Source organism: Podarcis filfolensis, assembly GCF_964270895.1.
Source record: "Podarcis filfolensis genome assembly, chromosome: Z".
In the NCBI taxonomy this organism is placed as follows: domain Eukaryota; kingdom Metazoa; phylum Chordata; class Lepidosauria; order Squamata; family Lacertidae; genus Podarcis; species Podarcis filfolensis.
This window is the reverse complement of record NC_139617.1, coordinates 43,544,206-43,569,911: the sequence shown is the minus strand read 5'-3', so window position 1 is coordinate 43,569,911 and position 25,706 is coordinate 43,544,206. Positions and strand designations below refer to the sequence as shown.

General features: G+C 43.8%; 1 protein-coding gene across 2 annotated transcripts in view; it reads left to right on the top strand.

The window, feature by feature from the left end:
• The window catches only part of ASTN2 (astrotactin 2), a 656,937-nt gene that overhangs the window by 234,561 nt on the left and 396,670 nt on the right, over positions 1-25,706 (top strand). For both annotated transcript variants that reach the window (XM_083597178.1, XM_083597179.1), the window contains exon 4: positions 16,818-16,967. In XM_083597178.1, the coding sequence (XP_083453304.1) occupies positions 16,818-16,967 (150 nt within the window). The remainder of the gene's footprint in view (positions 1-16,817; positions 16,968-25,706) is intronic.

The following is a 25,706-nucleotide window of genomic DNA, read 5'->3' as shown; positions in this document are numbered from 1 at the left end:
GGAAATTGAGGCACACAATACTTAGCCTCAAGGCCAACTGCAAAGGTAAAATGAAATTATCTGCTGGCACTTTGCCGTCTCTTGTTTTCTACAAGAAACTGGTTTTCCCCCTCACATCCAGACCAAAGATTCAGGTGGTTTTCTTCATATTTGTCAAAAGAGGTTTACCGAAAATAAACTTATGAAAATGCTGTATTTTATAAATATATGCAGTTTTTTTGGTCCCCAGACACAAGAAGGCAACAAGTATATTTGCCTTTCTGCTTGGTTGAATTATCCCTCTCCCCACTCACAAGAATCCCCATCTGCTTTAAAACAATGGTGGAAATGAATTCATTTGACTTGCCCTGAGTGTTTGCACTGAAAGCAGATGGTTTGATTTTTACAGCAGTTCATCATATTTAGGGTAGAGCAGTTAATCATATGGTCCTTATCTCTTTCTCTATAAACAAACTAGTCTTGAGGATTTCACAGAACCTTTTTGAAAGGCGTCTGGTGGGCAGAACTACACGGAGCGGCCCCAAGGGAACATGCCTGCATTATTTATGACTGCTGCAAATTCCCCACAAATACTGCATTTTCCCGTTTTCTTCCAAAGCCGTTTTTTTTTGCTGGAAAAATGGGGTGTGTGCGGAATATTCAAACTACATCAAACTCCCTTTTCCCATTTTTCTGGAGGTAAACGGCTTTGGGGGGATATGTGGGGAAACTGCTTATCCCCCCCCCCATTTTTCCCCCAGGCTTTCCCATCTCTTCTCCTAGGGCAGAACCAGTTAGATACAGGTCTCCTTCAGATAAAAACCAGGAACAGCAAAGTTAGCTATAGAAAGGGGTGTCAAGGAGAACTAATTCTAGGCGTCTTAAGCAAGACAACTGATATGGATGAAGGGAGAGACACCAGGGCCACTGACCATTCTGAAGCTGGGAAAATTTCCCTTTGCAGTTGCAGTTAAGTTGATTAGCCAGACTTCTTGTATCACACACCCCAGCTTCACTGCCAAACACACAGTGGCATTGATGGCTGCTTCCCATTTGGAATGTTAGGCCAGAAGGCAGAGAGGCCAGCAGCAGGTAGAGCTAGAGGTAGCGACAGGCATAGCTAGCTAATTCTAGTCCCCCTCTCCTCCTCAGTTCTCCAAGGGCAGAAATGGAAACTTAGGGAAAGGAAGCCGATAGCCAGTGCTTAACCCTGGATCTGTTGTAAGAAGGTAGGCAGGTGTGTGGGCTGGCAGGGGGAAGGCTGAAGTTGATGGCGGCAGTGCTCTGTTTGCCCCAGTGAACCAGATACCACTGCACAGTGACAAGTCTTGTTTTTCCCAGATGCATTTTGGTTACTTTACTTATTAGTTTCTTTTATTTTTCAGGTAAGTGACTAGTAGATCATTGGGAACAGAATCCCTCTGTTGGCCATTCTGGAGCAGCCCTACTCTAGGCTCACCTGGGTAGAAACTGTACCTACTTTGTTGTTCTTTAGTCGTTTAGTCGTGTCCGACTCTTCGTGACCCCATGGACCAGAGCACGCCAGGCACTCCTGTTTTCCACTGCCTCCCGCAGTTTGGTCAAACTCATGCTGGTAGCTTCGAGAACACTGTCCAACCATCTCGTCCTCTGTCGTCCCCTTCTCCTTGTGCCCTCAATTTTTCCCAGCATCATGTTCCAAACTGGGCCACTGAGACAGACCATTGATCTACCTAGTTCAGTATTGTCTACACTAAACGGTATTGGATCTCCGGGTTTTCAGGCAAAGTCCTCCACCCCACCCCCCCAAAAAAACTGTGCTGTGTCTGGAGATGCCAGGGATTGCTTGCAAAACATGTGCCCCTTTCCTGAGTTTCTCCTTCTCATCTAAACAAAGATTCCTTAGTTCTAAACAAGGAGAAGAATTAAATAGGAATATAGGAAGCAACCTTCTACTGAATCAGAAAGATGATGATGATTATACTCGTTAGTTGTTTGTTACCCAAAAGTATCCAACTGACCTACAACATATTTATACCTTAACTATAAATATATCATACCATAAAAGCAGAAAAACTCACAGAACAACCACAGGAAGCTGTGGCAGCACACCAGTAGCAAAATAACACAGTCTATCAGAAACCTGGGGGATGGGTGGGAAGATAAGTCTTACCTGGTGCCAGAAATATGTTAACGAAGGTGCTAGCCAGAGCTTGCTGGGGAGAGCATTCCACAACCAGGGAAGCAAACATGAAAAGGCTCACGCCCTTGCCACCACCCCCAAGCCTTCATCAGGGTGGGGAGCTGGAGAAAAGCCTCAGAAGAAGATCAAGGTGTCCAGGTATTTTCATACTTAGAAACATTCCAGAAAATAAGCATCTAGCTGAATTATGCCTACATTGACTGGTATTGGCTCTCCAAACCTTAAGAGAGAGGTCATACCCAGCCCTAGCTGGACCTTTCTTAAACCTTTTGCATACAACTATGTTCTTCTACTGAGCTATGGTTCTTCCCCTTCATAGGGTCAGTTTGCAAGTGTGAAAGCAGATTTTGCTATGGATAAACTTTTTGTATTTGAGAGAAAGAATATCAGACGGTGACCAAAGGAAAAGAGATTTTCTGCTGGAGAGGTATTGCCTACTTGATGCCACAGAGTTGATTTTTCACTGAGTGGAAGAAATTCTCTGCCTTTCTAGTTACATAAAATCAGACCTAATAAACCCATTTATTGTCCCTCCACCTCTGAACCTGTGTTTTCCAGAGCTGTGCTGTGTTCGATTTCCCTGTTTTGAGAAATTGATTTTTTTTTCTTTTTACTTCCAATGTTGGGTTGCTCTGCTGGAGAAGGCTATGGGTAGCTATATAATACAGCAGGCCACCTTGAGTGCAGGATGGTTAAAATGTGGGAACTGGGATGCACTACAATGAATGAGAGATGGAGACTGGAAACAGAAGGTGACATCTCTAAATCTAAATATCATTGAGACAAGGAGTGGATTGAGCCTGTGGCGTTTTTATGTTGCAGGGTTAGTTTGGCTGTGGTCTAAACCACTGAGCCTAGGGCTTGCCGATCGGAAGGTCGGCGGTTCGAATCCCCGCAACGGGGTGAGCTCCCGTGGCTCGGTCCCTGCTCCTGCCAACGTAGCAGTTCAAAAGCACGTCAAAGTGCAAGTAGATAAATAGGTACCGCTCTGGCGGGAAGGTAAACGGCATTTCCATGCGCTGCTCTGGCTTTGCCAGAAGCGGCTTAGTAATGCTGGCCACATGATCGGGAAGCTGTATGCCGGCTCCCTCGGCCAGTAAAGCGATATGAGCACCGCAACCCCAGAGTTGTCCGCGACTGGACTTAACTGTCAGGGGTCCTTTACCTTTACCTTTATTCAACAGCAGCCTGTTAATTGTAAGGAAAATAAATTTGCAGGGGATGGGAAATGGGAAGAGGCATAAACTGTGATATTGGTATCATCTTTGATAGAAGTAGCAACCATGATGTCCTGCTTGGTGTAAGTTTGAGAGTTTGTGAATGTGTGCGACAAGCAAGCCCAGCTTGCTGGAGAGAGAGTGTTCTCTGTACTCCTCCCACCCACAGCTGTATCCAATAGGCAGATGATCATACACACAGTATTTTGTACAGTAAACTGGGTAGCAGCCCCCAGGTTTCTACCTGCATTTATGTTGCTTGTTGAGTTAATTTGTTTTGAGCCTGGAGTTTATTACATCAAAAAGAGGGGAGGAGAACAATCTGTCCTGGTCTCAGTCTTTTGCCAAGCTTGCATTGCTGCCTAACTCTCTTGTTGCCTTGACACTAACGATGTCACAGGGTTTGAGACACTTCACTAGCTGGAGCTCCCCTGCTGCTTGTAGTGCAGACATGCACATCTGGAGGAAGATATCTGATAATAGCCTTAACCACAGCTCAAACAGTCCCATATCATCCAGTTGAAGCCCCCCCACCTGATCTGTGGCTAGGTGCTGTTCTGAACATGATTCTAAATTGGTTTGTCCTATGCTAGTTTTTTAGTTTTTATGCTTGGTGGTGGTGATTGGATTTGGGGAGGCCAAGTGCTTTATGACCTTCTCTTTTTTATGTGACAGTGCATAAGAGCTAACTAGTCTTGTTGGTCATTCTCAGGCCTTGATATCAACAAGAGCTTCCTTCCAATTCCCAAATACATTCAGTTTTCGAAAGGATAATCTTCTTACAGCTATGAAAACAGCTAAAAGCCCTTAGATTAGCCAAACCTCACATCTGTGGCAATAATACATTACCCCTATTAAGTGCATTTTCTCCCATACAGACTTGTGTCCTAAACTGCCATTTGTGTGAAAAATAATCAGGAGTCTACAAGTCTGTATGTAATGTTTAAAAGTAACAAGTGTGTGTGCAAATACACTTAACTTTCCTAATGTATTCCAAGTGTGCACACACTCTCCCTCCCCTTCCTCCACTACCCGAGGCTTAAGGCACATAAAGACTAGCAGATTTATTGCAGAGTAAGCTTTCATGGACTGGAGCTCACTTCATCAGATGCAATATATACCATTGTCACTAGATCTTGTATAATTTTGCCTAGAGTAAAGAATGGGAATGCTGAATCTTGCGTGACAGCTCCTGGTATAGGAGTCAAGCTGCTGACTCAGGTCCTGATACACTGCCATGGAAATAAAATCAGACTCTGACCATAAAGTGCACAGTATCAAGAGAAGCTACAGAGCTATATTTATTATTATTATTATTATTAATGCCTGTTGGGTTTTCTGTTGGGTCGGGTCCCCCCCCCCCCGTGGAAAGGGTAAATCTGGATTAAAGAGGGGGGGTGGTAAATACAGGCTGGTGTTTTGATTCCAATGATGCTATGCAGATGCTGCAGACAAAACAAAACAAAACAAAACACCAGCCATGCATGAGGAGCACAGATCCTCCAATAAACATTCACCTGGAAACACTCATAAACTTTGCAATACTGAATGGTACTTCTCATGCTGTTGCTTAAACTCTGCATTCCACCATATTTTCTCATTTCACAGTTACCATATGGGAAGTTGTTTGAAAAGCTTCTGAACTAAAACACAGCTGTTTGATTTAGTTTTAATAATCCATCAAAAGCTATATCCAGGCGGAAGAATGATTTTGGTAGCAGTGGTGGTGTGTGGGTTATTCAAAGTTTCCAGTGTAATTGTTTCTATACCCCTCTCCTTTGGTCCTCTGCCACCTCAGTCATTGCCAAAAAATTCAGTGTCTATGTTTGTGTACTTAATATATCTGTGCATCCATTGTGTATCTATATTAGCGGTCTTGAACACAGCATTGCCAGGGAATTCCAAGGAAAAACAACAAAATATTGCATTTTTAAATATTCAGTGGTTAAAATCAGTACAGTTTTTAAAGGTGCAGTCAGCCACATTGGTTCAAAATGCTATCCAATTATATCCAAACACAGGCCAAAACATTCTCCTTGATCCCAGGAACCATCATGCAATATTTGGGTGCAGTATCTTAAGAGGTGTCAAAATGCATAGAAGACAGACAGACAAGCAGTTTTCTTCACCCCACACTAATAAAATTTGGAGAAAGAATCAGCAATGCAAACTTTAAGATGGTGTGCCAATTCATTGAAAGATATAGGCATATTTCCAACATGCATATTTCTATACAGGCATCTTTTTGTGGATTCCGAGAAAATAACAAAATATATTGATATTTGTTAGGAAAAATCATTCTAATATTTCCCTCCTGCTCATTCCTTGTTAAGCTGAGTGAAAAAGTGGGGGATTAAAAATAAAATTGTTCTGGATGCCTCTCAGACCATTTATATGGGTTACTATATTTACCATTTTATTTGTCTCAGGGACTTTCGGAAGCTGCTCAGTAGATTAGTGAAAGTGTTGTGATGACTTTCTATGGCATTCTGAAATGGCTTATATGGACAAGGGTCATAAACCGTAGAAAATACCATAAAACTTTAGTTTCCCAGGGAGTAAAACAAACCACCAGGAGCTGTTTTCTTATCTAAATTTCAGTCTATGATTTTCTTAACTTTGTCCATAACTATGAATGTTTGATACAGCTTGTACATTATTTACGGGCTGGCTGCAAGGTAGATGGTGGGCTGGTATGGAACAAAAATAGCCTAGAGGTGCTCTTTGCTTTCTGAAATAACAGACATTGTTTATCATTCTTAGAGAATTCAAAGATATATGCTGCCTCTGTTTCCCAATTGTTTTTCCTAGGCTATCCTTTCTCTAGTATGATTCTTGTCTCAATATGGACCTCTTCTGGCTTTCTGCTGCAGAGGCTTCAGGCAAACACTTTTATCTCTTAAATAGAGAGGGATCTTAAGCTCAAAGTTCAGGAGTGACACATATAGCAGACTGTGCCCTTTTGGCTTTGTTCAGATGCTGCTGCTAAGCTTGTAACCGTGGTCTAAGAGAAGCGTAAGGTAAAGGACCCCAGGACGTTTAAGTCCAGTCAAAGGCAACTATAGGGTGTGGCACTCATCTTGCTTCAGGCCAAGGGGGCTGGCGTTTTTCCACAGACAGCTTTCTGGGTCATGCGGCCAGCATGACTAAACCGCTTCTGGCGCAATGGAACAATGGAAGCCAGAGTGCGCAGAAACACTGTTTACCTTCCCACCGGAGCAGCACCTCTTTATCTACTTGCACTGGTGTGCTTTAGAATTGCTAGGTTGGCAGAAGCTGGGACAGAGCAACAGGAGCTCACCACTGTTGCAGGGATCCGAACCGCCGACCTTCCCATCAGCAAGCCCCTAAGGCTCGGCGCCTTATAGCACCCCCCGTGTCCCTTTGCCTTTAAGAGAAATATAGCTAGATGTTGTTAGAATGCCAGTTCCCATCAGCCCCAGCCAGGATGACCAATTGTCAGTGGTGATGGGAGTTGTAGTCCCACAACACCTGTTGTACACCGGCCTGTCCTGTTTCACCACCTGAGGCAAAACAGGAATGTGCTGCTCCCCCGCCTCTCCAAACTCAGTGAGAGCCAGAGTGTTCTGTAAAGCATTGCCTCTCAGCAAGAGGGGCGCGCGTGTTCCAGTGGCTGTGGAGGTGGTGGATGGGTGGGGAGCCACCTCTTATGCTTCTACTGCCAGAGGTGAGTGCAGCACCCTGCCTCATCAATGGGCATGCTCTCTACGCCACATTGGCTACACCTGGTTTAGGAGATGGGGAGTGGGCTCCCTTAGTGGCTCTCCTCCCTCTTCACCAAATTGGTAGTGTTAAATCCTCACTGATGTGAATCTTCTTTTCCCTTCCCCCCCTTTTTTTTGACCAAGCGTGTAAAGCTGTGGTCGCATAGGTTAAATGAGCTTAAGTTGCAAATCGACTGCTATTGAAACTTCCAAACTGTTTTCAAAGGCAGGATGTGAGGTGCATTGTAATAATCCCATCTTGCGGTTACCAGAGCATAGATCACTGCAGCCAATTTATCTGTATCCAGATAGGGCTGTAGTTGGGCCACCCACCTAAGGTAACTTAAGGTACTCTGTATATATTGACACATATGTGAACAGAATCAAACCTTGAACTTGGCATTAAATTAGTAGTTTGGTATGTTTGCAAGCATATTAAATATTAAAAGCACAATAATACATTAAACATTAAAAGCTTCCTTAAGCAGGGCTGCCTTCAGATGTCTTCTAAAAGTCAGATAGTTTATTTCCTTGACATCTGATGGGAGGGCGTTCCATAGGGTGGGTGCCACTACCGAGAAGGCTCACTGCCTGTTTCCCTGTAACCTCACTTCTTGCATTGAGGGAACCGCCAGAAGACCCTCAGCGCTGGACCTCAGTGTCTGGGCAGAACGATGGGGGTGGAGACGCTCCTTCAGGTATACTAGAGACAAACCAGAAGTTGGAGCCACTGCTTGAAACAGAAGGCTGAGCTGATGGAACATGAAGAAACACACCAGAACCAGGAAGAGGTATACCTCTAGCTTACCAGATGTTGTGAAACTATAACTCCCATCATCCCTGGTCAGCTGGGGCTGATGGGAGTTGTAGTCCATAATATCTGGAGGGCCAAAGGTTCTCCATACCTGTCCTAGACCAAGAAGAAGTCTTTTGTTCCTCTTCCTGTCCAGAGGAGTCCGATGAGTGAGCAGGACCAGTCCATGGTCTGGGACTACTTTACTGCCCAGGCTGATGCTCCAAAACGCAGTTCTGTGGTTTGCCACAGAAGGTTCCAATTCTAGCATTGGTAAACTTTCTACTGTCTGCAGAAGGAGAACCACTTTTGTCCTCGTCATACCAGCATATATACTGCTGACAGGGATCTTCTTCACATACTTTATTGTTTGAGAGACAGATTTATTTCTTTAGGTCAATCTCCATCAGAGTTGACAAGGCCTTGGTATGTTCTCCAGTGAGGTTGTTTGTTGACTGCACTGTGCTGTGATTCTGTTTGAAAGAATGCCTGTGAAAATGGCAGGCCTCCTGGGTCTATTCTGGTGTTTGTGTGTATGTGATTTTACTACATTATCTTAATTGTCACAATGAGGGGAACAGCAAAGCAGGCAGGAGAAGGGGTAGATGAAGTGACACTGTCTCTAAAGTGCTTGAATAATAATAATAATAATAATAATAATAATAATAATACCTCTCAGTCACTCATAGGTTGGGATTGTGGCTATAATTGCAAATAGTGCTATTAATACAATGCTTGTTTCATATCATTTTTTATAAGGGGGGGGGAGGTTGAAGCATTTCACCATTACCCAGCTCTAAATGAAATTAACATTCTGCAGTGTTTTCCAGTCAATGGTTAGTTTGCACACATGAGTGGAGGCAATTAGCTGGGAAGTGATTGAGCACCGTGACTGGGGAGAGGATGAGTATTGGGTCACTGTTTGGAGAAAATAAGGTGTAGGGTAGTTCTCTGAAACTAGCAACCTCTTCCCTTTTGGTAGAAATTGATGTTTTCAGCTGAGATGGGGTGCTGTTGAACTTCTTGAGGCTCTGCGGTTGTAAGGCCAATATACCCACACTGCCACACTGAGAGCAAACAATGGTTGAGGAGATTTGGCACCTCTGGGAGGGTGAGAATATGCAAAGAGTAAAGCCAAGCAGACAGTTCCAGTCCAGATAGTTCATTTCACTGCAGAATTTTACAGTAAACTTAACACTGAAGCGTACAGTCTGCAGGAATCCTCAGGCTTATTCGTGCTCATTAGTTAATAAATTTCATTGCTGAATCACTGCCCATGAAATGCCCTGAAGCCATGTCACAACAGAAACATCAACAAATGCATGCGTGCATGTGCGCGCGCACATGCACACACACAATTCCAAGCTAAAGACATATACATGCTGCAATACATGTTAAACTACCCTTGGCATTGATCTGGAGACTACAGCTGGTGCAGAAAACAGCAACAAGTCTGCTTGTGGAGGTGGCATATAACACCTTGCTTGAAGGATTTGTACTGGCTGCCAGTCTGCTATGGGGCTCAGTTGTACAGTTGACATATAAGGCCCTGTACACAGCTTAGGACCATGTTACTTGAGAGATTGCCTTATTCATATATATATATCCCAAAAGTTTTAACAAATTTACTTCACATGCAATATATCATTCACTTCCAGTACATTTTCTGTTTTTACTTCCCACCCCTTGGCCCTGTTTGTTTTGATTTTTTATGTACCTGGTGGATCACTGTGGTCTGCTGGAGAATTTCTCCTACACATTCCAAATATCTCATAAGCTCACTGCACAGTAACCGGGAGCAGGGCTTTCTGTATAGCTGCCCCTGTTTATGGAATAGAATTCCTGTCAAGATGCGACAAGCGCTTGCCACCTGCCCTTTCCAGAAACAACTGGAGATGTTTCTGTTCTGACAAGCTTTACAAGCTGCATGAATAGGTTTCTGGCATGGTTGCCCATTTTTGTTTTGTTTTTCGAATCACATTCTTTGGTGTTTGTGTTGTGTTTATCTATTTTTTTTAGTTGTTTTTATTAATGTTCTGTACAATGCCTTCAGATATGTGGAAGGTCATCAAGTATAAATAATAATAATAGTAATAATAATTTGTATCCAATAAGTTAAAGTCACATAGTGATATACTTGCTCCACCGGCTAAACTTGTGAAACATGATTGCGCAAGAGCTGGTTGCTGGTATTGAGTTTTTGCTAGCACAACTGTTGCATTGGATTTCTCTGAGCTTTATTAAGAACCCGAGATTCCCCCCTCCCCGATTTGTTAAACTAGTGAAAAAACTTGTGATTCTATCGAGGGGTCCCCCCCCATACTGCTGCATCTCCTCCTGCCTAGTGCCAGATAAGGGCTGCTGTTGGCACAGTGCCCAGAACCAATGAAGGGGGAAGCATCTAGGGAGGAGAGGGATCTCATAAATATATGAAGGAGAAAAAGTACATTTGTTCTGTTCCCCTCAGAGGCAAACTGTATCACTGACAAAGCATCATTTTACTCTTACTTCCTCCCTGCCCCCACAATGAATTTACAATTGTGTGTGGATATGCAATGCATTCATTTTTTTTATCCTGCAAAGCACAGTGGGTTGGAGACAAAACTGAATTTGAAGTGGGGTGTGTGTGTGGAGCCTTTTAATGCAATGGATGATACATTCTTTTGCATAGAATTCTCCCCCCTCCACCGCCTCGGCTTCTCTAAGCTGGGCAGACTGATGTACTTGTTTTAAATCAGTCCGCTGGATCAGCCTGGGAGCTGGGGAAGGAGACGAAAGAGGGTCCCTGGAGAGAACATTATCCTGCCTTGTTTATAATCCAATTCAATTGGCTTATCTAAAAACTGACTGGAGACCAAAACCACTTTCCAAAGCTATCGGTATCTAGCAGGTTGCTACGATACACAATCAGGTTTGGTTATTTTTTATTATTGCTTTGCTGCATTATGTGCATCTAACAATATTACAGCAGGCCTACCTGTTCCTTTCTTCAGCAAAGGAAGCATAAATATCTCGCACATCCTTTGGAGTGGGTGGTAGGTAGTGGATGAGAAGGGGGATCTATTTGATTCTTTAGGGCCATTTGCAGTTTGTGGTTCTGTGCAGCCCTGTTGGAGTAGCCATAAGATGTTGAAGCACAGAGAAAGCAGTAGTGTCCACAATCTTCCCATCCAAGAAACCCCAGCAGGGGTGCTCAGTGGGTTTGCCTGCTGGTGGAAGCTGAATTATGAATGCCATTTCACAAATCCTTCAATATCTTGCACCAGCAATGTTCTTTTAAATCTACATACACATATAGTAAGAAATGATACCCCACCACAGACACACCTGTCCTTCCGATTTCTTATCTTCTTAGAGTAATTTCTAGCTTACACCATCTCTTTCCTCAGGTATTGTTCGCCTGTGTGTGCCATACACCTGCCCTTAGGTAATCCATCCCATTGGCAGTTAGCCCCTTGGCTGTCACTCATTACTCTCCCGATTAGCAATCATAACACATGAAATATTTCCCTCAGCCTCTGATCAACCATCTCAAGAGACTCAATGAAACACCAAAGTGACCGTGACGCAGTGCAACTTTGATGCTCTGTTAGGCTGCACAGTGTGGAATCAGACTTACCAGTAAGCTAGGTTGTTTATCACACATACTCACAGGCTTTCTCCTATTTATAGTGTCCTTTCATAAAACTTGATTAGTTTGGCATTTAGACTTGGCTGCATTCCGGTACCACCCAGGGGATAAACTTCCTGTCACACTTGCCTAGGCTGTTACTCCAGGCTTTTATAATTTAAGTGGGAAATGAAAATGGGTTGATGTTTGATTATCTGGAGGCTGTGGGCTCAGCTTCTTGCCCCTTTATCACCAGTTAAATAAGCAGCAAGCTGTGGTTAGCTCAGTTGCTCTGGTTTATGCTAACAAGGAGTGGGTGGCGACGCCTGGGTGGAGGACGTGTTGCTAGGGGTTTTCCCTGCAAGGGTGACAGTGGGACAGCCTTTCCCCCACTTCCACAGTTGTATCAGACGGCAAAGTGCATCTAGCATTAGGAACATTGGAAGCTACCTTATACAGAGTCAGAAAATTAGTCCAACTAGCTTAAGCATTGTCTCCAGAAAGAGGACAAAAGACAACATGGATCTGCATGAAGTTTGTGTGCACAAATGTATACGTGTTGATTCAAATTTAGAAATTATGTCTACAATTTAAATAGAAGGATGTAACCTGTGTGTCTGCTCAGACTGCTGTCCAGGTCTCGCATTCTTGATACACACCTCATTCTCCCTTCTTAGGGTCCTTTACCTGTTAACCAGACTTTAACCAGGCAGCCCTAAAATTGGCAGCACCTTCAGAAAGAGGGCTGTTGTCATGCCCCCGCTAGAGGTGTCCTCTTTAAAGGAGGACCCTAGCATCCCACTGGGCACATAGGAAGCTGCCTTATACTGAGTCAGACCACTAATCCATCTACCTCAGTGCTGTCTACACTGACTGGCAGCGGCTTTCCATGGGTTCAGGCAGGGGACATTCCAGCCCTACCTGGAGATTGTACAGTGGTACCTCGAGTTAAGTACTTGATTCCTGAGGTCCGTTCTTAATCTGAAACTGTTCTTAACCTGAAGCACCACTTTAGCTAATGGGGCCTCCTGCTGCCGCTGTGCTGCCGGAGCACAATTTCTGTTCTCATCCTGAAGCAAAGTTCTTAACCCGAGGTACTATTTCTGGGTTAGTGGAGTCTGTAACCTGAAGCGTCTGTAACCTGAAGCGTATGTAACCCGAGGTACCACTGTATTTGGGACCTTCTGTTTGCAAGGCAGGTGCTCTACCACTGAGCTATGACCCTTCTTGGGAAACTCATGTAGAACAGTAGCTCTGGATATCCTTTTGTGCCCATCCTAACAAGTTTGGGACCTGGTGATGCACCTAAATAAGCAGGCTATGGCCAGGTAAATATTTGATCAGTTATATTTGGTGTATTGGCTCTATTCAGAGGCTTTTGAAGTCACTGGATTCCTGCACACCTTTGCAACCCCTAAGAGTGACTATTCCTTCAAAGCATTTTCCAGCATTTTCATCCTGAAAAGCTTTTCTGTAATGCAATATGCACCAGGCTACCATTAAGGGTAACTCAAAAGTTACCGGTGGTTCAGAATGCTTCGGTTTGCCTCTGAATCAGTATCAAGAGGTGACAGTGTCCTTCTGTTCTTCAGCAGCTGTGCTATTGCTGCCTGTGAACTCTTGGACCTAATTCAGGTTGCTGATGCTTACAAGTAAAATCTTTCATGACCTAGAACTGACATCCTGTGAGAATTCACACTGCTTATAGTCAGTCGATCCAAGGCTTGCTCTGTACACCCTCCTTAGACAAGGTTAAAAAACTTCAACTGCAAATGGGGAAAGTATCCACTTCAATTGCCCTCAGGCTTTGAAATGGCCTCCTTAGCAAGACCAGAAACTACCCTTCTCCTCAGAGGGGTTATATTAGAATTACTTTTAGCAGCTGAAACTGTTAATTGGCCCCTAAAATAGTTCACTGGCACCTCAACACATTTACTTGAAAATAAATTCCATGTATTTTAGTCAAACATAATTCCAAGTTATGTGTATAGAACAACTGTAGTAGTTTACCTACTATTAATGTGTTAGTTCAAGAGGGATGCAGGTGGCGCTGTGGGTTAAACCGCAGAGCCTAGGGCTTGCTGATCAGAAGGTCGGCGGTTCGAATCCCCGCGACGGGGTGAGCTCCTGTTGCTTGGTCCCTGCTCCTGCCAACCTAGCAGTTCGAAAGCACGTCAAAGTGCAAGTAGATAAATAGGTACCGCTCCAGCGGGAAGGTAAACGGCATTTCTGTGCGCTGCTCTGGTTCGCCAGAAGCAGCTTAGTCATGCTGGCCACATGACCCGGAAGCTGTACCCGGCTTCCTTGGCCAGTAAAGTGAGATGAGCGCCGCAACCCCAGAGTCGGTCACGACCGGACCTAATGGTCAGGGGTCCCTTTACCTTTACCTTTACCTTTAATGTGTTAGTTCACTGTGTTTGTTGGGAATGGGGAAACATAGATACACACAAACACAAAACAGAAACCTATCAATTTGTTCTGCAGTAGTTTAAGTGGGATGAGTGACTTATTATCCACAAGCTATGCAACCAGAAAAAAAATGTAAAATTGGAACATTGTGTAGACACAAAAACACACATTTTTATCATATTAAAAATGCCCCCTTCTAACTGTCAGATGAGAGCCAGCACATTGCCAGGTCAGGGTAGCCAACACTGCACCCTCCCAGAAGTCACTGAACTCCTACTTCCACCAGCTTCAGCCACCGAGGCCTCTGCTCAGGGATGAAGGGAGCTATGGTTCAAAACATGTAGAGGGCATCATGTTAGCTAACCCAGTGTTACACCAAAGATCAATGAGAAAAAAGCTGGCTTATAAGTAGGTCCATCTAGTTTGGTACTGTTTGTTTTGTAAGCTGTGTAACTTTCACACTAATTTCACAGGCTGGTGTGTGTGTGTATCTCCAAGGTTCCATGTAGGCAACTTAGCCTTGCCACCTGATACCCATTTAAAGTGGAGAGGTTGGGGATTGAATCTGGGGGTTTCTGCAGGAAAGCCAGTACCATTGACCTATGGTTTCACACAAGTGCACCATAATCTCCTGACTATTATTAAGATGCTTTTACTGCAGATGTTTCATAAACACAGGCTTCCCTCGCTCCTACCATCCCATGAATCCAGTTTGATGTAGTAGTGGTTTGTATGTTGAGCTAGGACTATAGTGATACAGGTTCAAGTCTCCATTCAACCATAAACCTCACTGGTGGTTTGGGATAGCGGGGGTGGGAGGCGCTTTTTCTCAGCCTAACCCATGTCATACGGTTGTTATGAGAACTGTGCCTGTCACTTTGAGCTCCTTGGAGGAAGGGCAGAATAGAACTAAGGAAATCTTAGTCAGCAATGAAATGGGGGAGAGGGCAGTGACAGTTGTGGATGATGGCTCCACCTTCACTGAGTCAGAGGCCTACCTAGGACCTCTTATGCCCTTTGCAAGGAGCTGTAGCAGCTCCCCCACCCCAAATCACTTTGACACACGTCTTGTGCTGCTGTGTGAGAAGGACGGGAAGCTCCCCCCCCCCCCCGCATGCACATTTGATCTTGCTACGACAGTGGCATCACCTCGCCACATACATACGGTATATGCCATGCACCTCATAGTCTGAAAGGTGATTTTTGTGGCTCACCCTGGACTTGTGCCCCAGCAGAGGCCAGTTTTGCCAGCCCCTGGGTACACCTCTGCATGGAATTACCATCACCTGACAGCTTCATATCATCACCTTCCAGAGCTGTTTCTGTCATTGCTGATAAGTCTTTGGATGAATCCTGGAGCTCTTAAAAGCTACCATCTGGGAAATGTAGGTCCATTATCTCAGGCACCAGGGATACCCTTCAAAGGCAGAGCAAATCTGCAGCATGTCCAGTAACCTGATGTTATTAGAGACATCTTATAGATCCTGCTGCCCATAGTCCAAGTGTGAAATTACACATCCTGGCCGTGGTGGCATCAAAGGCCTGACAAATGAGGGGCTGCTCTGCCTTTCTCCTTCTAACTTTTCCTCCTGATGCTTTCTATTTTCTCCTCTGTGACCTTTTTGCTGCTTTCCGCACATTTTCTTGCTCAGTGATGTCAGTTGCTCTTCCAGAAACAGGGGTCCCTCCTAATGCAGTGCAGGGTGAGGGGAAAGGGAAGAATCGGGCCTTAAATAAGAATTGCATCTCCCCATGTCCTGAGGGGGAGTAGCTCTTTCTACCTTGGTATATCCTACTTCACTTTACACTTTTGCCAATCTACACTGACACCCCAGTGTGTCCTGTTAAAAACACACTCTGCTTCATGCTGGAATGAGAATTAAATCTTTAGGCTGCAGCCTTTCCAGATACCAAATGCCCCAGGTGTCCAAATAACCTCCAAGTGCTATTCCTATCTAATGCATCTCTGGGCCAAGGCAGGCCAGCAGGGTTAATACTTAAAAAGGGAAAGGGGAAAAAAGCCCTGGGACTATCTTGGCATCTTAAATCAAGGTACTACGTTGAATGAGTTTAACCAATTCATTTTGCTATGTTGGCAATATAAGTTGGGGTTCGGAACAGTAGGCAAATTCTACATTAGGGCAAGTTTGGGCTAGAATACTGAATGATTAAAAAATAAAGGAATGAAAAGCAGCCCAGGAAGATTTTGTCTTGCAAAAATAGCATTTGCTTCAGCCCATACCAAGTCAGTCACTTCCCCATGTCACCACAGCATTGAATCTTCATGTCATGGCAGACATACAACAACCAGTACTGGCATTTCCCACTGGAAGGGGGTTAATGTACCAAAGAGGTTGTTAAAGGAAGGAAGGAAGGAAGGAAGGAAGGAAGGAAGGAAGGAAGGAAGGGAGGGAGGGAAAAATCATAGCTCATCCAGTAATTAATTCCTGGGCTTTTCAGTGTTAGTGGGAATGACAATTTGAAGCCTCTGTAATGTTGTATACTGGACTTAACCATCCATGGATCCTTTACCTTTACGATAAATAGTCTTTCCTTGGAGTTCAGGCCATTTGTCTTCAAGTTTGGTTCTTGTTGAAGGTGTTTATAGTAGAGGTTGATAGATATCAAGCTTTTCCTGAGACCTTACATGCCTCTCCTACTGGCAACACTGCTCTAAAGGGATCAGGTTATAGCCAACTAAGAACAGACTAATTGAAATTAATGGACCTATGTTAGTCATGCCCATAATTTTGATTTTTTTTCTGCTCTAAGTAGGAGTAACATTGGATGCGATGGGTTGCGGAAGGCTCTGTTTTGGTTGGGATGGGCAAACAGTGTTTTGTCTCCGCATGAGCTCTTTAACTGTTCAATTCCTTATTGTCCCCTCACCACCAACTTGCAGCTACAGAGGTGACACAAGAAACAGTGGAGTCCCTGATGCAGAAGTTCAAGGAGAGTTTCCGAACCAATACACCAATCGAGATAGGCCATCTGCAGCCAGCACTTCGCAGCTCTTCAGTTGGCAGGCGAAAACGCAGGAACCGGCCCAGAGGTAATTTCCCAACTTTTGGTATATTGAATCATTTCCCCACTCTCATCCTTCCTCTGCCTCATTTCTTATGTGCTATCCTTCAAACTCAGGGGTTCGGGCATGCTTTTTTGGGGGGGGGGGCAATGATGCTGTTTCTGGTATGTACCTGTACAACAGGCTGCATAAGGAAATCCTCATGCAACTTTCCTCTGACACTTCCATAGTCATCATGGGTTAGGGAAATGGAACTTGTGTACACTGATACATCCAGGATACGGTCCTGCACCTCTTGTGCTCCACTAATGTGTCTTAGGATTTAGTGCTCCAAGTATCAGGGTAATTTGTCAGAGGCAATTGAGAATCTTCCAGGGGTGAACATAAGAAGAGTTCTTCTGTACTTACCTATTTTAAATACCCTCTTTCTCACTGCGGCCTACCAGATGCCTCTGGAAAGCCTGGGAGTAGGATATGTGCACCACAGCTGTCTCCTGCTGTTGTTCCCCAGAAATGGATAATTAGAAGTGTGTTGTCTCTGATCATGTAAGGTTGCATGCAACCAACCATTATGACTCATATCCACCGATATGACATTTCCTACTATCCTTTTAAAGTCGTATGTATTGGTGCCTATTAGAGGCATGTGAAAAAATCATTAGCATTTGTTCTCATGGTTTCTGTGGTTTGGTAGCTTCCTAATTCTACTTAACTTGTAATGTTTCACACACAGTTATGAAAACTCTGGCTGCAGCAACTGTTGTCAACTTCTTTCAAACCTTTTTTTCCCCTAAGAGTATCGGTTACATTGCTTAACCTTCTCTATGTTACAGCCATTTCAAACATATGCACTCACATTGGTTAGCAGGTGAAAATGATATTATTTTCTACATCAGTCATCTGAAGACCCCAGCCTAGGGCTTCCCATACTGTTATTTCCCCTGGTCAGTGATGGCATGACTCAGATGCTGTCCAGTTAAGCAACAAACATTTATTGACTTAACATAACTTGACTCTTGAAAGTAAAACCATCCTCAAAATGTCACTGGAAAGCCAACTTAATCCAAGTTTTTAAGATTTTCTGCTAGTAATGTATACTATCCCTACCTCCTCATAGCTTCCACTTTTTCTTTCTTTATAATTCAAAACACTATTTTCTCAATATAGTATTTTTTGGTGGTGCCACCTCAGAAAAACAGCAATTGGTCTTGACGCGTGAGAGGGCCTGTTCAGTGGATCTGAAAACATTTATGTTAACCATGTTTACCCAGAATAATGTTCCTGGCAACCCTGAGAAAACGAGATGAAATAATGTTTAAAACTATCACTGTTTTGAGATGTTTTTAACTGTAATTGTCTTTAAAATGTTTTATTTGTTTTATTTATTTTCAAATGATGTATGTACTTGCTGCCCTGGGCTCCTTCGGGGGGGGGGGGGAGGACATGATACAAATTAAATAAATACAGTGGTACCTCGGGTTAAGAACTTAATTTGTTTCAGAGGTCCGTTCTTAACTTGAAACTTTTCTTAACCTGAGGCACCACTTTAGCTAATGGGGCCTCCCACTGCCGCCACACCGCCGGAGCACAATTTCTGTTCTTAGCCCGAGGTACTATTTCTGGGTTAGCGGAGTCTGTAACCTGAAGCGTCTGTAACCTGAGGTACCACTGTAATAAATGTTTACCCAGTAGAGGACACATTCTGAATTACTTCCTCATTGGTTGTTGCCTGCTTGGTGCACTTCCCACTGTGCATTTTTAAAAAGAAATATGAATGTACTTTGGCATCCATCTGTCCTGGGAGACACTGAAGGAGTGTTCCTTTGAGGGTAAAGTAAAACTGTTGGAAGGTTGCAGCATCTGCTGTGGTTGTAGAGACTGATACAGGAGAGGCATATTTTGCTGCAGCTGGGGCAGATGAAGGTATCCAGTTTTTCTGCTGAAGATCCACCATGGTGTTTCTTCTCTCTGTGCTCCTCCCAGCAGTCATTCCTCCATAGCATCACTGCTATGGATGCACAACCTGTCTGCAGGCACTGTGGTCATCTGCATGGTGGGGTTGATGTTGCTAGACTTTGTACTGCTTGCCTGCCTACCTACTTGCTTATTTATTTAGCTCTTTAATTAAGTTTTCCAAAATTTCACATATATTTCAATACATAACTAAAAACTTTTTAAAAAAAATTCCGCACATCCTTTTCCACAGTGTTCCTATTTCTTTCCTTCTGCTGCACCCTGTTTTCTATCTCTTAAACCTTAACAAAACTACTATAATCTTTAATCCCTTCTGTTGCTCATAGTTCAAATCCTGCTCGCGTGTTCATGATATAATAATATTTATTTAAATAATAATGCTTATTTATTTACGGTGCTATTTCTGCTCTGCTTTTTGCACCTTCTCCAACTCTTCCAACTTGCTCAGAAGCAGCTTACATCCATTAAAAGCCTCAGAAAAACAGCAATATGATAAAAACCACATCAAAGAATAAACATTCAGAACAGCAATAATAAAGGCAAACCATTCATAATAATCAACAGGGATTAAAACTAAAATGCTGTTAACGTAACCTGGCTAGGGGATCCTAAACTTGATGTGTGAACTGTTTGCTTTTGCATTTTCGCTAATTAAAATTAAGTCCTAAGCCTTAAAATTTATAGACACATAATGGAAGCAATGACAAAACATTCTAAGAAAACTCTCTAGTTTGCTGTACCTGGTGAAGAACAGTAATTAAACTCTGATGGTTGGATTCATTCATCTGCCTCCAAACCTGAATTTAATTGGGCAGAACTCCCACAGAAACATAGGAGGTCACATTATAAAGGTAAAGGTAAAGGGACCCCTGACCATTAGGTCCACTTGTGGCCGACTCTGGGGTTGCGGCGCTCATCTCGCTTTATTGGCCAAGGGAGCCGGCGTACAGCTTCTGGGTCATGTGGCCAGCATGACTAAGCCACTTCTGGCGAACCAGAGCAGCGCACGGAAACGCCGTTTACCTTCCCGCCAGAGAGGTACCTATTGGGTCTCAAAGCATTGACCATTTGCATGTCAAGGTTAAGATTACCAGATTTTTTTTCAATGAATCTGGGGACACTTTTCAACTTCAATGGATTTTGTATGGGGACTGATTTGTAAATCCGGGGACTGTCCCTGGGAAACAGGGACGTCTGGTAACCCTAGTGACCCCATGACCACCCTGTACCATAAAGTGTAAATAACTAGACAACACACGTTATATTGGTTTGGGATCAAATAAGGCCACAGCTTTATTGGTTACAGATGAGAGGTTTGACCATAGGGATTGTGGTAAGCAACTGTGTATATCACTCCTGCCTGTTTGCTGGGAGTGTTTCTAAGGGTGAAGCCGGTGGGTGGGGGGATGCCCTATGACCTAAGTCAAATCGGGGCATCCACCAAGCAGTCCCCGTTGGAGGAGTGGTGTAGCCCCAGCCCCCGTCTAGGCACCGGACAGGAGCCACTCCTCCCTGATCCTTTTAACGGGATACCCTTACCCGGGGAGGGGCAGGCAGAGGCTGCACCCTCCCCTCCAACCAAGACTAGGTTTACCCAATGCCTATCTGCTGTGCAGTCAGTGAAGCTGCAGAAGGAGATGGGGTGACGGCTGTGCAAGGGCAGCAACAATGAAATACACAGAAACTGAGCTGGGCTAACAGAACACCAAGGTGATCGAGGTCGGAAGAATCCTCAATGCGATCCCATGCAGAGAGCTGAAAGGCTGCGCTGACCAGGCATTTAAACTTCCCCTGGGCGCGGCACCAAAGTCCGCATTTGGTTGGTTGGTCCCACACCCAGGGGAACACCCACTACTTCCTGCCACCATTGGCCAATTTGATGGCAGGAATATGATCCGGCTGGCAATAGGTCAGTTTACCAGGGAGGCCCACGACCCGCCTGCAAAGCCGCCTGCTCACAAAGGGGGCATATGGACTTAGTTCAGTATTGTCTTCACTGGCTTGCTATGGTTTTCTCATAGTTCAGATAGGAGTGTTTCCCAGCCTTTCTTGGAGATGATATCAAGGGTTGATAATAATAATAATAATAATAATAATAATAATAATAATAATAATAATAATTTATACATACATACATACCCCACTCATCTGGCTGGGTTGCCCCAGCTACTCTGTGTGGTTGCGAACACATATAAAAACAATAGTAACAATCTTATCCAATATAAAAACAATAGTAACAATCTTATCCAATATAAAAATTCACAATATCTTTAAAATGAAACAACTTACATCAAATAAAGCAATACTTAATAAGTCATTAAAATCTTATAGTAAACAGTAAAATTAAATATCAAATATTTTCATCGACAGCAAATAATAATCAAACAGTTTACACTTATCAATTGCAATAAAGAATTACTGACCTATAAGCAATAAAAAGAACAGCAAATCACAATACATAAAATACCACAAAACATACAAAACCATCTAAAAGAATCAAATTGAGAGACACGGACATACAATTTATATAAATAAAAATAATATCCCTGAACTCTTCCCAGCTGCTTCTGCTGTTCTGGAAGTTGTGGTCTGGGAAAGGCTTCTAGGGTTGGAGGCAAGTGGAAAAGCTATTGCCTAATGAACAGAAAGTCTCTCTCCCCTCCTGCAAAGCATGTGCCCAGCTGCTGAGCTTCCTCCCTTCATCTAAATCAGGGGTCCCTAAACTAAGGCCCGCGGGCCGGATAAGGCCCGAGGGACTCATTTATCCGGCCCGCGGCGACCCCTACCACCCGCTGCTGCCGCCCGCTCTTACTGCACTGTGCGGCTGCCCACTTCCGGGTCGGAGGAGCACTGGAAATAGCTTGTGTGCATGCACAAGCATTATTTCCCGTGCACATCCGGGTCGTAGAAGGCCCGTGCACATGCACACAAGCTATTTACGGTGCTCCTCTGACCCGGAAGTGCGCCGGAAATAGCGTGTGCACACGCATATGGGCACGTGCTCCCCCGCCCTCTGGCCCGCCGTGCAATCAGCGCTGGAGACACCGGCCTGAGGCGTGGTAAGTTTGCTGACCTGACCCCTGATCTAAATGCAGAGCACCAAACATTCCCCACTGTGGTTTATCGTCTTCCTTTCTATAGGAACCCACACAAAAGAGGGGAGTGGCTTTCCATTGTCAAGCTGACTGCATACCTAACCCCTGTGGGCTTCGGATAGAATTGTGGGTGGGTGTCTTGCCTTAATAGAGTTTCATTACTCATAAATGGATTTGGGAATATGACATTGGGCAAAGTGAAAGCACTTGTGCAATGATCGCTTCCTTCAGCTGGCTTAAGGTAGCAAAAAAAGGCTCCCAAAATGTTCCATCCTGTTTGTGGGAGGCAAAATTCTGGGGACCATTTCAACAAATGTTCTCCATTGGTGAGGAGAAATTCTCCCAACCATTTCCTGAGGGCTGGGATCAACATGACCAGTTTGGGGGAGACAGTTTATTTGTTCTCTCCCCATTTTCCTCCTGTGCAGCAGGAAATAGATTGTTATGGGAAAACGATGATGATAATGACGATCTGCTTATTTAGGTAATTTACTGATGCCTGCTAAATGCCTTTGAGGATCATACTCTTACTAAGCTGTACTAGTTAAAACAACTAAGGACAGGGGGCTAGGCAGTAGTTCAAATGGAGAACTACTTAGCCCTTAACCCACATGACCTTAGAAATTGGATTTTTGTGCAGGATGCCAACCAAGACCGAGCATCCATCATTGCCGCCTGTTACTTTCCTTTGTACCCGGAAATTCTGACCAATCACTCAAGGCCCCATTACCTTGAGACTCTGACCTTCCCACAACAAAGGAGACCCTTTGCAGAACTAAGATTCCAGCAGATGCCCTAGGCATATTTAGAGGGGAGATATCAGGAAAATCACCATATGGGTTGCAAATGTAAGTGGATGCAATCAGACAGAGGACACCACACACTATCATGCTGATTTGCCCCCTATATACAATGCCCAGAGGAAAACTTATATTGCCAATTCTTAATTGGCTTCCAGGTCAATCCACACAGGAAGTGACAGTTGAACTCCTAGCAGATAAACATCTATATATTACACACCAGGGAGCCAAGTTTGCGCTGGCAGCCAAGAAGCTCCTTTCTAGCTATGTGAATGCACTCCAATCTTAAATTTTAATGTTGTAAAATTCTTTTTATGTTGCAAACCCACTACAGGTTACGTTGTGTGATTTTAGATGGAAGTTTCTTTTTATTCTCTGTCGTCCATTGTAAAGTCCTTTGGTGCTATACAATAAAATTGATTGACTATTTAGGTAATTTATGTACCGTTTCATATTTCAAAGGAAGTTTGTAACGTGTTTACAACATCCTAAAGACACTACAAATAAAATTCAAAAAAGGAAGAGGGGAAAAAACACAGGTAAAAATATACACATTTTAGAGCAGCAGAGATAATAATCAGGGACTGCCCCAAATAGAAAGCAATGACAAACCTAGACAGCATCTTAAAAAGCAGATACATCACCTTGCCAACAAAGGTCCATATAGTTAAAGCTATGGTTTTCCCAGTAGTGATGTATGGAAGTGAGAGCTGGACCACAAAGAAGGTTGATCGCCGAAGAATTGATGCTTTTGAATTATGGTGCTGGAGGAGACTCTTGAGAGTCCCATGGACTGTAAAAAGATCAAACCTATCAATTCTTAAGGAAATCAGCCCTGAGTGCTCACTGGAAGGACAGATCCTGAAGCTGAGTCTCCAATACTCTCATGAGAAGAGAAGACTCCCTGGAAAAGACCCTGATGTTGGGAAAGATGGAGGGCACAAGTAGAAGGGGATGACAGAGGACAAGATGGTTGGATAGTGTTCTCAAAGCTACCAGCATGAGTTTGACCAAACTGCGGGAGGCAGTGGAAGACAGGAGTGCCTGGGGTGCAGGGGGGTCACGAAGAGTCGGACACGACTAAATGACTAAACAACAACAAGCCCCAAATAAATGTGATCGAAAATATTTAGGAAAATGTTCTCCTTGTTTGGGAAGCATAAGAAACAGAAAATTATCTGGGATAATGGTGGGGGGAATACCCATTCTCCTCCAATAATGATCCAGGAAGGACCTTTTTTTCCTAAAAATATTCTCAGCATGTGCTTGCTTGAGCAGGACTTAGATTTTCCAGACAATGATTGGAGGCTGGAGGGAAGAAAATCCTTTTCTGGTTCTTTCTGTCTTTTCTGTTTGATTCTCTCTTCTTCCTTATTTATTTCTGAGCTGTGTGAAAGAGAGAGAAAGAGAGAGCGAGCGAACTCTCTGTATGCTTCTCCTGTACTACAGGCCTGAAAAGCATTCCTTTTATTACTGTTATTATGAGGATGATAGTTTGGGACATAAATAATTCACTTGGTAGAGAGAAAACGTCGCTTTTTCTTAGCTGCTTTAAATGATGTAATTTCTCTTGTTGTTTCTAAGTATCCAGAGAGATATTGCTGAGGTCATTAATTGGGATGGGACTTCTCTAAGCCTAACAACGTTTGCCACCTTATCTTCACCCTGCATGCAAATCAGGATGATAGGTAGTGGTTATATTGTCTTATAACCAACCACTCCCGCAAACAAATCAGAACAAATGCTCAGTAAATACTAGATATAGTATAGCCACTACATAAGCTTTGTCTAAGCAAATCAGGGTGAATGCTGAATAAGCAGGTCATGTGGAGGAGCCCTAACTCTTCCCTTTTGTGCTATTCCTCTTATCTAAATTGCCTTGTGATCAGCTGGCATTATCTTGGTTCTTTCCCAGGGTTAGGGTAACCTGTATGCTAGGTCATAGAATCATAGAATCATAGAGTTGGAAGAGACCACAAGGGCCATCGAGTCCAACCCCCTGCCAAGCAGGATTGTTGTCTCATGATTGTTATGGGGGGGGGGGGAGAGTTGATTCTATTTTCCTGGTGTGCTGTGATACAAATTTAGGAGGAATTCACACTTATCTTGTGTTGATTGTATATGTGGGGACTAGGAGTGAAACAGTTTTTCACACGAACTTTTTGCTTTCTTCATAGAATCTTTCCATTTGTTTGTTTTTAAAATGCATTTTGGGTTTCATCCAATGCCCTACTCAGAGTAGACCTGTTGAAATTAATGGACATGACGAACATAGATCCATTCATTTTAATGGGTCTCCTCTTGGACTTAGTTGGCTAAAACTCTTTATATCCCAAGGAAGAATCATAGAATCATAGAATCATAGAGTTGGAAGAGACCACAAGGGCCATCGAGTCCAACCCCCTGCCAAGCAGGAAACACCATCAGAAGAGTTTCAACTGGTGTTTATGTTTTCCCCTTTTTCTCTTCTTTTGTCCACACAACAACCCTCTGAGGTTAGTTAGGCCCAGACAGTGTGCCTGGTCCAAAGTCACGCAGCAAAAATTTGAAGGAGGGTCTCTTCAGTCCCCATCTGGCCCTTCCACTTCGTGCTTGTAATAAATAGACCGCCTGCTTGCCGCAGGGAAACTCAGCTCCTTTTAAGGTGCTTTTTTTGCTGATAGCCGCAATAAATCTCTTTAGTCCTTAAGGTGCCACAAGGTGCCCTTTTGCGTTTTCTGTCAAGCTGGGCGTTTTAAAACCACCTTATTCTCTTTTAAACCTTTTGGCCTTGTATTCTCAAATTCTTCTTCACTGCAGCTGTTTTCCCCTTCAGCTCTTTCCCTCTCCCATTTGGAATGTTCTCTTTTTCACGGCTCATGGTTAATTGCCCCTTTGGTGTGCTAGTGATTGGAACT